The sequence below is a fragment of the Microplitis mediator genome, chromosome 2 (genome assembly GCF_029852145.1).
Source record: "Microplitis mediator isolate UGA2020A chromosome 2, iyMicMedi2.1, whole genome shotgun sequence".
Classification (NCBI taxonomy): domain Eukaryota; kingdom Metazoa; phylum Arthropoda; class Insecta; order Hymenoptera; family Braconidae; genus Microplitis; species Microplitis mediator.
In genome coordinates this window covers 24,821,556-24,833,145 of record NC_079970.1, presented here as the reverse complement: position 1 = coordinate 24,833,145, position 11,590 = coordinate 24,821,556, and the positions used below count along the sequence as shown (strand labels likewise).

Below are 11,590 nucleotides of genomic sequence, written 5' to 3'. Positions count from 1 at the left end.
ATTAGAATTTTTGAAAATACGAAATTTTCAGCGGTCTGTTAAGGTTTCAAAAAACGCTGACTCTATTTTAATTTTTCAATGTTTGGATGTGTATTAAATTGAAAAAATTTTAATTTTGGAATATCTCCGAACGCACCCTACCGATCAAGCTCAATTTTTTTCAGCTTTTAGATATTTACAAGCCGCGTTGAATGCTACCTTGACGATCAAAATCGGTTCATCCGTTCAAAAGTTACAATATTTACATACGTACGTACATACATACACTCGGACATCATCTTGAAATTAGTCAGAATAGCTTCCTAGAACCTCAAGACGTCAAAATCTATTAGAAATTCGATTTTCGAAAATCGAACCGAAACCAATAACTTCCCGTACTTTTTAAAATTTCAAATTTTCTTAGCGGGAAGTTAATAATAATTAAACCTCAATAATTATAAAAAGTACCAGTTATTTGAAAATATGTGAAAGTTGGCAGCACATCAGCTGATTGTTGCAATACTGCCTTGTTGCGGCTGTTAGTTTGACGTCAGTTTCCCGCCAACTCGGCTGTCAGCTGATACCCTAGGGTACTTATATTTTTATTTAAAATTTACGGTCGGTAAGTAAGAAAGCCAATCTGTGTGTCGCGTAGAATTATCTACTAAGTAATGGGTAATTATTTATATATTTATTATCAATTTAAAGTTTATTTTTCCTATTTGTCATTGGCTTTAATATGTAAATAATAAAAAATGAGTGAAAAAACGAGCAGCTAGTCGTGTACCAAGTCCAAATCTAGTTTAATCTTTCCAGTAACTTTTTCATAATGGATGTATTAATACGATTAAATAATCAAACTGTTGGCCGCGACAAAATAATAAGGTTAGTACAATAATAATAAAGTTTTCACTATAATATTATGTTACTAATTGATAATCAATTTGAATTACAGATTATTCCAGTATGGAAGTCGTGCCGGATGGTATTACACACAAAATAAATTGGTGACCTACCAATCCAATGATATTTTAAAAAGCCTCGAGTACACCTTCAGCTCCTTTAGAAAATGTAATTTTTAAAAATTTCTATGATCCTAAAGTTAGCAGACAATTAGTAATTTTCTGATTTTTTTTTTTCACCAAATTAATTACAAAAAAAAAATCGGTCTATCAGTTGACCCTGCGGGCCAGCCCTAAAACTTCTCGCTGTTTTCGAGCTCAAGAACCTCGAAAACATTATTGTGAATACATTTTCAAGCTCTTCGAGCTCGAAAATACTTTTGTATGCTGTTGTTTTCGAAAAGAAAAGTTTTTCACCATTTTTTCTCCAACGATATCTCTCAAACGAATGGACCAATTGAGACATTTAAGGTGGCAATCGACGCGTTTTATCAAGTTCTAAAGCTTATCAAATTTTGAATTCGATTTATCGAGTCGTTTTTGAGATATTTCAAAAAACATAAAAAAAAATTTTTTTTTAATTCTTTCGACAACGGTTTCTCTTGAACGAATGAACTGATTTTGATGGTTGAGGTGACATTCGACGCGGCTTATAAAGCTTCAGAGCCCAGTCGATTTTGCAATCAATCCATCGAGCACATTAAAAGTTATCAAAAAAAACATTTTTGAAAAAATTTTATTTTTGGAATATCTCTGAACGAGCTCTACCGATCAAGCTCAATTTTCTTCCGGCTTCAAGATATTGACAAGCCGCGTCGAATGACACCTTAAAGTTCAAAATCGGTTCATTCGTTCAAAAAATACAGGTATTTACATACGTACGTACGTACATACATGCATACATACACTCGGACATCATCTTAATATTAGTCAGAATAGCTTTCTAGGACCTCAAAACGTCAACATCTGATGAAAATTCGATTTTCGTAAATCGGACCGAAACCAATAACTTCCCGAATTTTTGAAAATTTACAATTTTCTTAGCGGGAAGTTAAAAAAAAAAAACTAAAAATTGCACATGTAGAAAATTAAAAAAACTACCGGTGGAGTTTTTTCAAATATTTGTTTTTTCATAATTTATCGTCAAAAAAAAAACCAAAAATTATTAGACGTCCGCTAACTCCAGTATCATAAAATTTCTATCATTATAATTTAAATGGTAATAAATAAATAATTATTTCAGTACTTCGACTTGGACGATTCCTGGATAGTCTATATTCAGCATTGTCGTCGATGAAATATCCGAACCTAGTAATTAGAATTACACTGACGTTATCTAAAATATCAAACGCCCTTTACTTGCTCGCCGATCACATTATTTGGGTCGGCAGAGCCGGATTGTTAAAAGTTAATATCGATAAATGGAATACGATAGCCAACAAGTACTGGCTGATGACAATAGTAATGAACTTAACTCGAGATATTTATGAAATATTACAAATAATGGAAGAGTGCAAGTTGAGTGGAGTGTCCAAGATAAATCTTGAGTCAAAAAGTTATCGTTACAACAAATATCGTACATTATTTTACCTTAGCAGTCACAAAGACGTTGTTTTAGATACAATAAAAAATGGTTGTGATTTTTTCATTCCCTTTACAGCATTAGGATACACTAAATTTACTCCAGGTATGGTTGGAATACTTGGATTTATTTCTTCAGCCATTGGCATTTATTGTTTGATTGATCCTCTAGCAAAATTATCTCCCGCGTAATTTAAATGTTGATAAATTACTTGACCATGATTTTAAGATTGAGGGTAAGGGGGTGAAAGGTTTTTTAAGAAAACATAAAATAAAACAAATGTATTTTTATAATAATTAATAAAATAAAAAGTATTAAGCGTGCATTTGTTTAGTTATAAATTCTTGATCTCTATTCCAGAGAGCTTTGCATATTGAATTAAGTTGATAAGAACAGTCGAGTATTTCTGGTCTAGCAGTTGTTTTGCTGACATCAACTTTAATTACTTTTACCTTCCACTTGCTTTCGAACTCTTTCAACAGCAACTCAGCAACGGGTAACGTCGACCAGGGTTTGTATCTGGTACCAATCACGATATTAGCTGGTCGTTCCTTCATATTGCTCATCGAGTTCATCAAATAGGGTATGTCATTAAAACTTGGAAGATCCTCGAAGGAAAATACTGAGCAAATAGCATCAACTTTCTCCTTACATGCCTGCAATTTTAAAATATTATTTATTTATATTAAAGTTGCTTAGTAAATTTTACTATACATTAGGGTGGTCGTTAAAAATTAAATTTTCTCAGACGCCCCATAAAAAGCTTCTTTTTAGTGAAAAAACACGTAAGGAATTTGGTTTTTTCGTTTTAAGTAAAAAAAAACACGTGCCGCAGGACGATCAAAGTTCATTTTTCGATACAATCGCAGTTTTTTTTTAATATCTCATGAAATATGCAGATTAAAGAAAAAAATCATAGGAACAATCTTGTAGGAAATTAAATTCTTGACAAAAAAGGTCACATTCATTTTTTTTATAAAATGTGTATTTATGAAAATATTTTGAAAAAACTTTTTTTAGATCTTATGAATTGAGCGTTTTAAGGATTACAAATTTTGAAAATAACATTTTTCTAAGTATATAGAAACTACACAAGCATTAATGATTGATATGTTACGAGTTACGAAATTGTCTATATGTAAGAAAAAACGTTATTTTTGACATTCGTTATCCTTGAAATGCTCAATTGAGAAGATCTAAAAAAGTTTTTTTAAAATATCTTCATAAATACACATTTTATAAAAAAAATGAACATGACCTTTTTTGTCAAGAATTTAATTTCCTACAAAATTGTTCCTATGATTTTTTCCTTTAATCTGCATATTTCATGAGATATTTAAAAAAAACCGCGATTGTATCGAAAAATGAACTTTGATCTGCGGCACGTGTTCTTTTTACTTAAAAAGAAAAAACCAAATTCCCCACGTATTTTTTCACTGAAAAGAAGCTTTTTTTAGGGCGTCTGAGAAAATCAAATTTTTAACGACCACCCTACTAAACAGGTATACAAATGCATGGCTTGTATTAAAAATATACCGGTAAAACATGACTGTATTTTTTAATACTGCTTTCCGTAGTATCCCAAAAATTAAGTCGGAATAAAACAACTTTGTCCCAAATTTTAACTGGCCAATAGATCATAGTCTTTCGTATACCATTTATTTCAGAAGATATATAATTTTCGTGAGCTATACCGGAAAATCGAGATACTACTGATGATTTACCAACTCCAGGTCTTCCTATTATAAATATTTTATAAGTTACTTCTTCAATAGACGGTGGTAATGACGGTCTCTCTAAAAGTCCTGTAAACAAATAAAATAATTACTGTTTATTTTTATTTAAATTAGACTTATGATGTCAAAAATTACCATAACGTCTTCTTACTCTCGCTTTATCATCATAGAAATAAGGCATCAACGATTCAGCTTCACTTGAATTCAACCAGCTCATATTTATTGCGCCACTCATTTTTTTTAAATTATACCACAGAACTGACAGTTCTGGACGTCAACTTTCATTAAAAAATTTCCATTTCTTAACTTATTTACTCTAGTAAATTACCAGACAAATTAAATATAAAAATATCTAATCGTTAACGTAAAATATTTAAAAAAAAATAAATAAATAAATAAACACTTACATTTATTTATTTTTTATCCTCATAACTTTTTATCAGTTCATTCACACAAGAGTCTGATGTCCAATTCAGTCAGTATTCATTCAGTTCATGATACTGAAGTTAGCAGACGTCTGATAAATTTTGAATTTTTAGACGATAAACTGTAAAAAAAAAATATTCGAAAAAAGTGCGCCTGTAAATTTTAAAATTTTCTATGTGCATATTTTTATTTTTCGTTTTTTTTTGTAATTAATTTAAAAAAAAAAAATCAGAAAATTACTAATTCTCTGCTAACTTCAGGATCATTTTCAGTTTCAGTTTACAAGTGACTTTAGACGACGCGACAAGACCGATTTAATCTAACCTCGTTTTATTTATATTTTCATAAACAGTACCAACAATAATAATAATATATAATTAAGTAATTATTTATATATCGTGTATTGACAGTAACAATTGTCGGTACTTAATAATTAAAAAATATTTATCGCTATAATAATATTTTATATTCAATTATAACGAATATTTAATATTTGTATAATAATGGAAGTATCTAAAGTTGATGAAAAATTATCACAAGTTTTAAAATTGTTTTTGCTAGCAGATTATAGTGTTACTTCGACAACTTATTTAGATTTATTGTTAACACACATCGCCAATTCAACATCTAAATGTAATTTTATGTATTTTTTTTATGATCCTGAAGTTAGCAGACATTTAAAAATTTTTGAATTTTCGTTTTTCATTAAATCAACTGCAAAAAAATAATATAAAAATATGCACTTGTAGAAAATTTAAAAAACTACAGGTGTCATTTTTTAAAATATTTTTTTTCATGGTTTATTGTCTAAAAAAAATCTAAAAATTATTAGACGTCTGCTAACTTCAGTATCATAAAAAAATATGATACTGGAGTTAGCAGACGTCTAATAATTTTTGGATTTTTTTTTTAGACAATAAACCATAAAAAAAAAATATTTTAAAAATGACACCTGTAGTTTTTTAAATTTTCTACATGTGCATATTTTTATTTTATTTTTTTACAATTGATTTGTTGAAAAACAAAAATTAAAAAATTTTTAAATTTCTGCTAACTTCAGGATCATATTTTTTTATGCGCAGATAACTTCAAAAAATTTGATTATTGAGTATTAATTTATTTAATTATTTATTTCAGCTGATGATCAATGTAAAATAATAAAAGATTACATTGAAAGAGGATGTGAAATTTGGATAAATAGTAAACCATGTCAACCAGTTATTGTATTTACAATTAAATTAATTGGAGTATTAGGAAAAAATATATGTTATTTCGAGTATTTTGATAAACTAAATATATATAATAAATTACTTGATATATTTAACTTACGTAAAGATGATTTATCAGCTTCTATTAAAATGGCCTATACCACAATGCTGCTTGATATTATTGGACATGACAGCGGTAGAAAATGGGTAATAAATTCAGGTAAATAATTATCTGTGTCTATATTATTAAGAGAATAAGGAAAATTTTATTCCCGCCATATCTATATGATAGAGTTAGTTAATTTTATTGAAATTGGTATCATCAGATAGGTCTTGACTTGAATTTGTGCCTTGTCAAGTTTAAACTCTTTTTAATTGCCAAGGATTGAGATAAATAGATTTATTTATATCATTCGAATTACATTTAAATTACGCGGGAAAAAAGACGGTCGTATTAATTTTCTTTAAATAAATTAATATTTTAATTATTCTGTCACTAAATATGACTGAATGTCACTGAATATGTAGACATATTATTTATATCACGGTACTTATTCCAAAATAACAGATTTTTATACTCCCTTTTGGTTTTAGGAAGCTTGTCAAAGCTAAAAAAGTGTGCATAGAAAAAAAAGGATTCGTTGACACAAAAAATCTTTACTCGCTTAAAGAAAATTTTTACTTACCCCAATAAATTTTTTGCATTGTGAATTGAAAACAAAAATTTATTTAGAACTAGAAAAAATTACTTGGTGCAAGGAATTGTTTCTTGGCTAAAAAAATCTTTTCTCGCCCCAAGACAATTTTTGTATTTAATTCATAATCCATAAAATTTCTATGATACTGAAGTTAGAAGACAATTAACAATTTTCGGATTTTTTTTTTTCAACAAATTAATGACAGAAAAAATAAACTAAAAATATGCATGTGTAGAAAATTAAAAAAGCTTGAAAATTTTTTTTTTTATCATTTAATCGTTTTTAAAAAAATCCAAAAATTATTTGACGTCTGCTAACTTCAGTATCATAAAATTTCTTGGTGCAAATTAAAATTTTTTGCGGCAAGAAATCCTTTTTTTCTGCGTATTTTATAAATTTAGTAGTGATATTTGGGCAGTCACGTAATGACTGCAGTTTGCTCGTTTATATTAATAATATAACTAAATTTTTGTTGTTGTTGTTAATCAATTGTAATTATTATTTTTTAATGAGTGTGAATGTAGCAGACATCAGACAAATTTAAAATTATAAATAAATAGAGTAAATAATTAATAAAATAAAATTTTTAAAAATGCGCATTTAAAAAATTAAAAAATTAATAAGTTAATTTTTTATAAATATTTTTTAAATTATTTACTATATTTATTTGTAATTATAAATTTGTTTGATGTCTGCTACATTCACTCGTTATTTTTTAAAGGTATATGGAAAGATGTAGTTAAATTTGCTCAATTTAATCACACAATGTATGTGACACGTGAAAGTCATAAATTTATATATCAATTACTTATAAATGAATCTCAAAACATTGGATTGTCTACTGAAATAATAAAAGCTGTATCCGAGCCATTGATAAATGACACGTATGGTATCCAGGTGCACAGCGCACTTGAAGATTTGTATTTAGATCAAACCCGAGTATTGGCAACGACACTTGGATTAATAACAAGCATTTTGGAGAATGCGTTGTTCAGTAGCTTGGACAACACAATTCCTAATTTACTTGAACAAATAGCAAATCTTGAAGTACGTGTGAAAGCACTACTCGAGGCTTGCATCAGTACAAAGTTTCTTCAAAACATTCACAAATTATGGGTTCTATTATATTTTTATAAAATAAAATCTGGATTTGAAAAAAATGATAAAAATGAAACGGTTGTTAATCCAGAAGCTTGGAGTAGATTTCGTGTTGCTTATTGCTACTTGCAAACTTTATTTATATCGAAAAATTATATAACTGAATTTGTTAGGACGAATAAATTTTCGTTGATCTATTGGAAAAAATTACAAGCGCTTGAGACGTTTCATCCACCAGAACTTAAACATAAATTTGAGCATCAAGTTGTGGCATCTATGGTAATTATTTTTGGTAATAAATATTGAGTACTGTAATTATATTTAAATTTATTTAATAGGTGACTCCTTTGTTGGTATGTTTGAATAAAAGTTATAAGAAACATGATATTTTTGAAATGTTTGTTCATAAAATGTTTACACTAACTTGTCAACCCATTCAACGACTGGCATACGAGGCTAGAGATGTTATGCTGAAAGAGGAATTACCATTAGAATTAATATGTAAATCTTGTATTGAAATGCTACTCGAAGTCGTTGATTTAATGGACAGAGTAAGTATTTATCAGTTTTTAAATTTAAAAACTTATTAATGAAAAATAAAATGAATTTTAGGACACTGCAGTGATAGCATTCCAAAGTATGTGTCACGTATTGAAAAATTATGTGGCATCTGAAACTTGTAGTAATCAAGTGCAAGATGATGGTAATTGTGAGAATGTGATGCCGCAGATGATAAATAAAAATCCAAATGACAGTAGTCCTATTTTGCTGTCCGCGTTACTTCAAAATAGTGACAACTATCATCAAGTTCAGAATAGTAACAGTGATAATTGTTGTCCAGTTAAAATAAATAACAAGTCGCTGGATCATTTGAGAACAATTACACGAAAATCAATACTCGACGGTGATCCAATTGTCGATACCCCTGTCTTACTTTCAACTTTGCTGGATGGAGTTGCGGTAATGACAGAAAAGTTTCAATTCAAGTGGTCCGACTGTGTTGAAACTATTTGTGTTCTGGCTCTTGCTCAAGAAATTTTGAATCACTCTGGAACATCACCTCATGTAAATATTTTTTAAATTATACTACACTGTAAAAAATCCGGAGTGAATTGGGAGTGAAATAAAATCCGAATTCACTCCGGATTCACTCTGCCACTCGGAGTTCCGGAGTTTTAAAAAAAATCACTCCGCATGCGGAGTGAATTGGGAATTTTTTTTTAGCGGAGTGATCTCGGAGTGACGCGGATTTTATTTCACTCCCAATTCACTCCGGTCCGGAGTTTGAATACTTAAACAAATTTATATTAATTTATATGAAACTGCAAAACAATGTGTGTGTGTGTGTGTACGAGTGTGTGTTTGGGTGTGTGCAGGTGTTTGTGTGCAAATGTGTGCATGTGTGAAAAATTGTGCGTGTGTGCAAATTTGTGCGTGTATGCAAATGTGTGCGTGTGTGCAAATGTGTTCGTGTGTACAAATGTGTGCGTGCGTGTGTGTGCGAGTGCGCGTGTGTGCCTAAATATGTATGTGTGTATGTGTGTGCATATCAGCTGAACAATAATGTAATACGCGAATTTTTACTTCGATTTTATTGAGTGGAGTTATTTTTTATTAATAATATTTACAAAACTCCGCTCCGGAGTGAATTTCACTCCGGAGGGATTAAATTAATAAAAAATTATCTACTCCGCGAAAACTCCCCTGCGGAGTGAATTTCACTCCGAGGGGAGTGAATAATTAAAAATTCATTCACTCCGCATTCACTCCGCATTCACTCCACGAATTTTTTACAGTGTATACAACCCTAAATTATTATTATTAACCAAATTATTATTTTAGCTTTGTGTACGAGCTTTAAAAATATGTAGACTGGCTATTGAAAATTTCATGCCACCAAATTTAGCATTGCTGGTTAATGGAGAAAGCCACATGAATAATATCGGGCCAACATTATACAAAAGATTACACGACGGCAATTGGGAAGTTCGCGATAGTGCATTAGAAGTATTACACGTTATTGCCAATATTTCAGAGATCAGTAAGTACTTGATACTAAAAGCCGTGGAAAATAATATTGTTCAAAAATAAATAATAATTTTATTTTATAGCATATCCAGCATTCCAAGAACTTATTCTTACAAATAAATTACTACCCCTCGTTACCGATATCGCGATGAAAGACGGAGAGAGTTATGTCCGGGCATCTGCACTTAAATTTATTGCCATCACCGTACGAATAAATAATTTGTGGAATAAAGAATTGTCTTCATTAGATTTATTTGTAAGTTATTTTATTATTTATTGTATTTATTTATATTTTAAATTTTGTTTTATTATTTCAGGATAGATCTGTTGAATTATTCTGTGAAGAAAGTGAAGCTATTGTAAGAAAAGAAGTTGTGATATTATTAAGAGAATTATATGTTTACAGACAATGGCCGTAAGTATTTAATTTTATTAATTAAAAATATAATTATTATTAATTTTATTTAAATTTTTGTTTTGTCTTATAGAAGTACAGTACTTGACACAATAAATCATACGATGGTAGTAGCAGCAGTATTAGATCTTCATTGGGAAGTTAAAATAAATGCCCTAAGTTACTGGCATGATTTTATTAAATTTAATTTAACTGAACAAGGAATGCTTGATGGTGAATTCCCGATGGTGACATTTTCAAAGGAACACAAAAAAATAGTACAGCTTACTGATGACGAAATAAATAATCGATTAAATAAAGCTCTTGATAATATGGCTAAAGAAAATTGTCTCGGGGTAATAAAAATTAAAAATTAATATTCATCATAATCAATGATTTGAATCAATAATTATTTTTTAATAATTAATTACAGGTGTTATTGGTCACGTTGGAAGACGAAAGTGATTTTGAAGTATCAAAATATGCAGCAGACATAATAAATGAACTAAAACGCCTATTATTAAAATACAAACTCAATCAACCAACACCGAACAATAATTCTTCTTACAGTAATTCATGTAACAGTAAATCAAACACTCCATGTTCAACGAAACCTTCAGCATCAGAACCAGAAACAAATAGCACTGATAAAGATTTGTCGCGTATTATAGATGACATTATTGACTCTAATGACTCGAGCTTACTGGCGACGATGTACAAAAATTCTCTAAAAATGAATGATGAGTGTGAGATGACAAAACGTCAAGCACTCGATCGTATATCTAAAGTTACTCGAGAGCAATTTTTATCCCACATTCTTAATTCAGACATCGATGCCTACATTGCGGAGAGACGCAACTGGTTAAAAACTTATACCGTTTCTTTTGATTCCATTCTCGATGACATTTTAACAGTTTACGCACAAAATGATACTATTTCAATGGACTGTTACTAAATAATTATAATATTTTTAATGAAATATTTAATTTCATTGTTCTTTACAAAAGTATTATCATACAGAAATTTAAAATCCATGTTTTTTATACTACGCCTCGAAAATAAATATTTAATTTAATTGTTAAAAAATAAATATTGTATAAAAAAAGTATATATATATTTAAATGTATTAAATAATAAATTTACATAATCTTATAAATTAGGTACTTATTTAATGAATGAGACTCGACGTGTTCATAAGTCATAATAATTAATTAGCGGTTTCACTTTCAAAGCAGTATAATTTATTTTACGGTTCTAGGGTAAACCCCCCCTGATTAAACAACTGAATTCGACCGAATTAAAAATTTTAATTCTGTTATATTCTGTCGAATTCTGCAAAATAGAATTCAACTGAATTGAAAATTTGAATTTGAATTAAACAGAATAAAACCGATTTAAAAATTTCAAATTTGTTTTAATTCAGTTTAATTCGGATTCAGAACCAGAAATTGGCGAATTATTTTCGAATTGATCAGAATTAAAGCGAATAGAATTATTTAAATTCGTTTTGATTTGGACAAATTCTGGTTTTCCTGCCGA

General features: G+C 29.1%; 3 protein-coding genes and 1 non-coding gene across 4 annotated transcripts; 3 read left to right on the top strand and 1 right to left on the bottom strand.

Annotated features, from left to right (window-relative positions):
* Positions 1–662: 662 nt before the first annotated feature.
* Positions 663–2,786, top strand: LOC130663106 (peroxisomal membrane protein 11B). The gene is made up of 3 exons (XM_057462178.1): positions 663–864; positions 935–1,050; positions 2,125–2,786. Exons 1-3 carry the CDS (start codon positions 809–811, stop codon positions 2,652–2,654), a joined length of 702 nt encoding a protein of 233 aa, XP_057318161.1. The 5' UTR covers positions 663–808; the 3' UTR covers positions 2,655–2,786.
* LOC130663105 (ciliogenesis and planar polarity effector 2-like) lies at positions 2,730–4,885 on the bottom strand. Its single transcript, XM_057462177.1, has 4 exons — positions 4,607–4,885; positions 4,335–4,515; positions 4,000–4,268; positions 2,730–3,119 (listed from the first exon to the last, which is right to left on the bottom strand). Exons 2-4 carry the CDS (start codon positions 4,432–4,434, stop codon positions 2,778–2,780), a joined length of 711 nt encoding a protein of 236 aa, XP_057318160.1. The 5' UTR covers positions 4,435–4,515; positions 4,607–4,885; the 3' UTR covers positions 2,730–2,777.
* LOC130663104 (uncharacterized) lies at positions 4,769–11,128 on the top strand. Its single transcript, XM_057462176.1, has 10 exons — positions 4,769–5,258; positions 5,763–6,053; positions 7,253–7,908; positions 7,968–8,180; positions 8,242–8,694; positions 9,472–9,670; positions 9,741–9,913; positions 9,975–10,072; positions 10,146–10,407; positions 10,485–11,128. The coding sequence occupies exons 1-10, from the start codon at positions 5,129–5,131 to the stop codon at positions 11,004–11,006; spliced, it is 2,997 nt and encodes a 998-aa protein (XP_057318159.1). The 5' UTR covers positions 4,769–5,128; the 3' UTR covers positions 11,007–11,128.
* On the top strand, positions 5,412–5,521 carry LOC130664304 (small nucleolar RNA snoR97). Its single transcript, XR_008989345.1, has one exon. It is a non-coding gene; the product is annotated as a small nucleolar RNA snoR97 (small nucleolar RNA).
* Positions 11,129–11,590: the final 462 nt, after the last annotated feature.

Coding starts and splice junctions, on each gene's coding strand:
- LOC130663106 (XM_057462178.1), top strand. CDS start 809: ATGGATGTATTAATACGATTAAATAATCAAACTGTTGGCCGCGACAAA. Junction 865..934: donor GGCCGCGACAAAATAATAAG/GTTAGTACAATA, acceptor TTTGAATTACAG/ATTATTCCAGTATGGAAGTC. Junction 1,051..2,124: donor CTTCAGCTCCTTTAGAAAAT/GTAATTTTTAAA, acceptor TAATTATTTCAG/TACTTCGACTTGGACGATTC.
- LOC130663105 (XM_057462177.1), bottom strand. CDS start 4,434: ATGAGTGGCGCAATAAATATGAGCTGGTTGAATTCAAGTGAAGCTGAA. Junction 4,269..4,334: donor GAGAGTAAGAAGACGTTATG/GTAATTTTTGAC, acceptor ATTTGTTTACAG/GACTTTTAGAGAGACCGTCA. Junction 3,120..3,999: donor AATACAGTCATGTTTTACCG/GTATATTTTTAA, acceptor TTAAAATTGCAG/GCATGTAAGGAGAAAGTTGA.
- LOC130663104 (XM_057462176.1), top strand. CDS start 5,129: ATGGAAGTATCTAAAGTTGATGAAAAATTATCACAAGTTTTAAAATTG. Junction 8,695..9,471: donor ACTCTGGAACATCACCTCAT/GTAAATATTTTT, acceptor TTATTATTTTAG/CTTTGTGTACGAGCTTTAAA. Junction 10,073..10,145: donor TATGTTTACAGACAATGGCC/GTAAGTATTTAA, acceptor TTTGTCTTATAG/AAGTACAGTACTTGACACAA.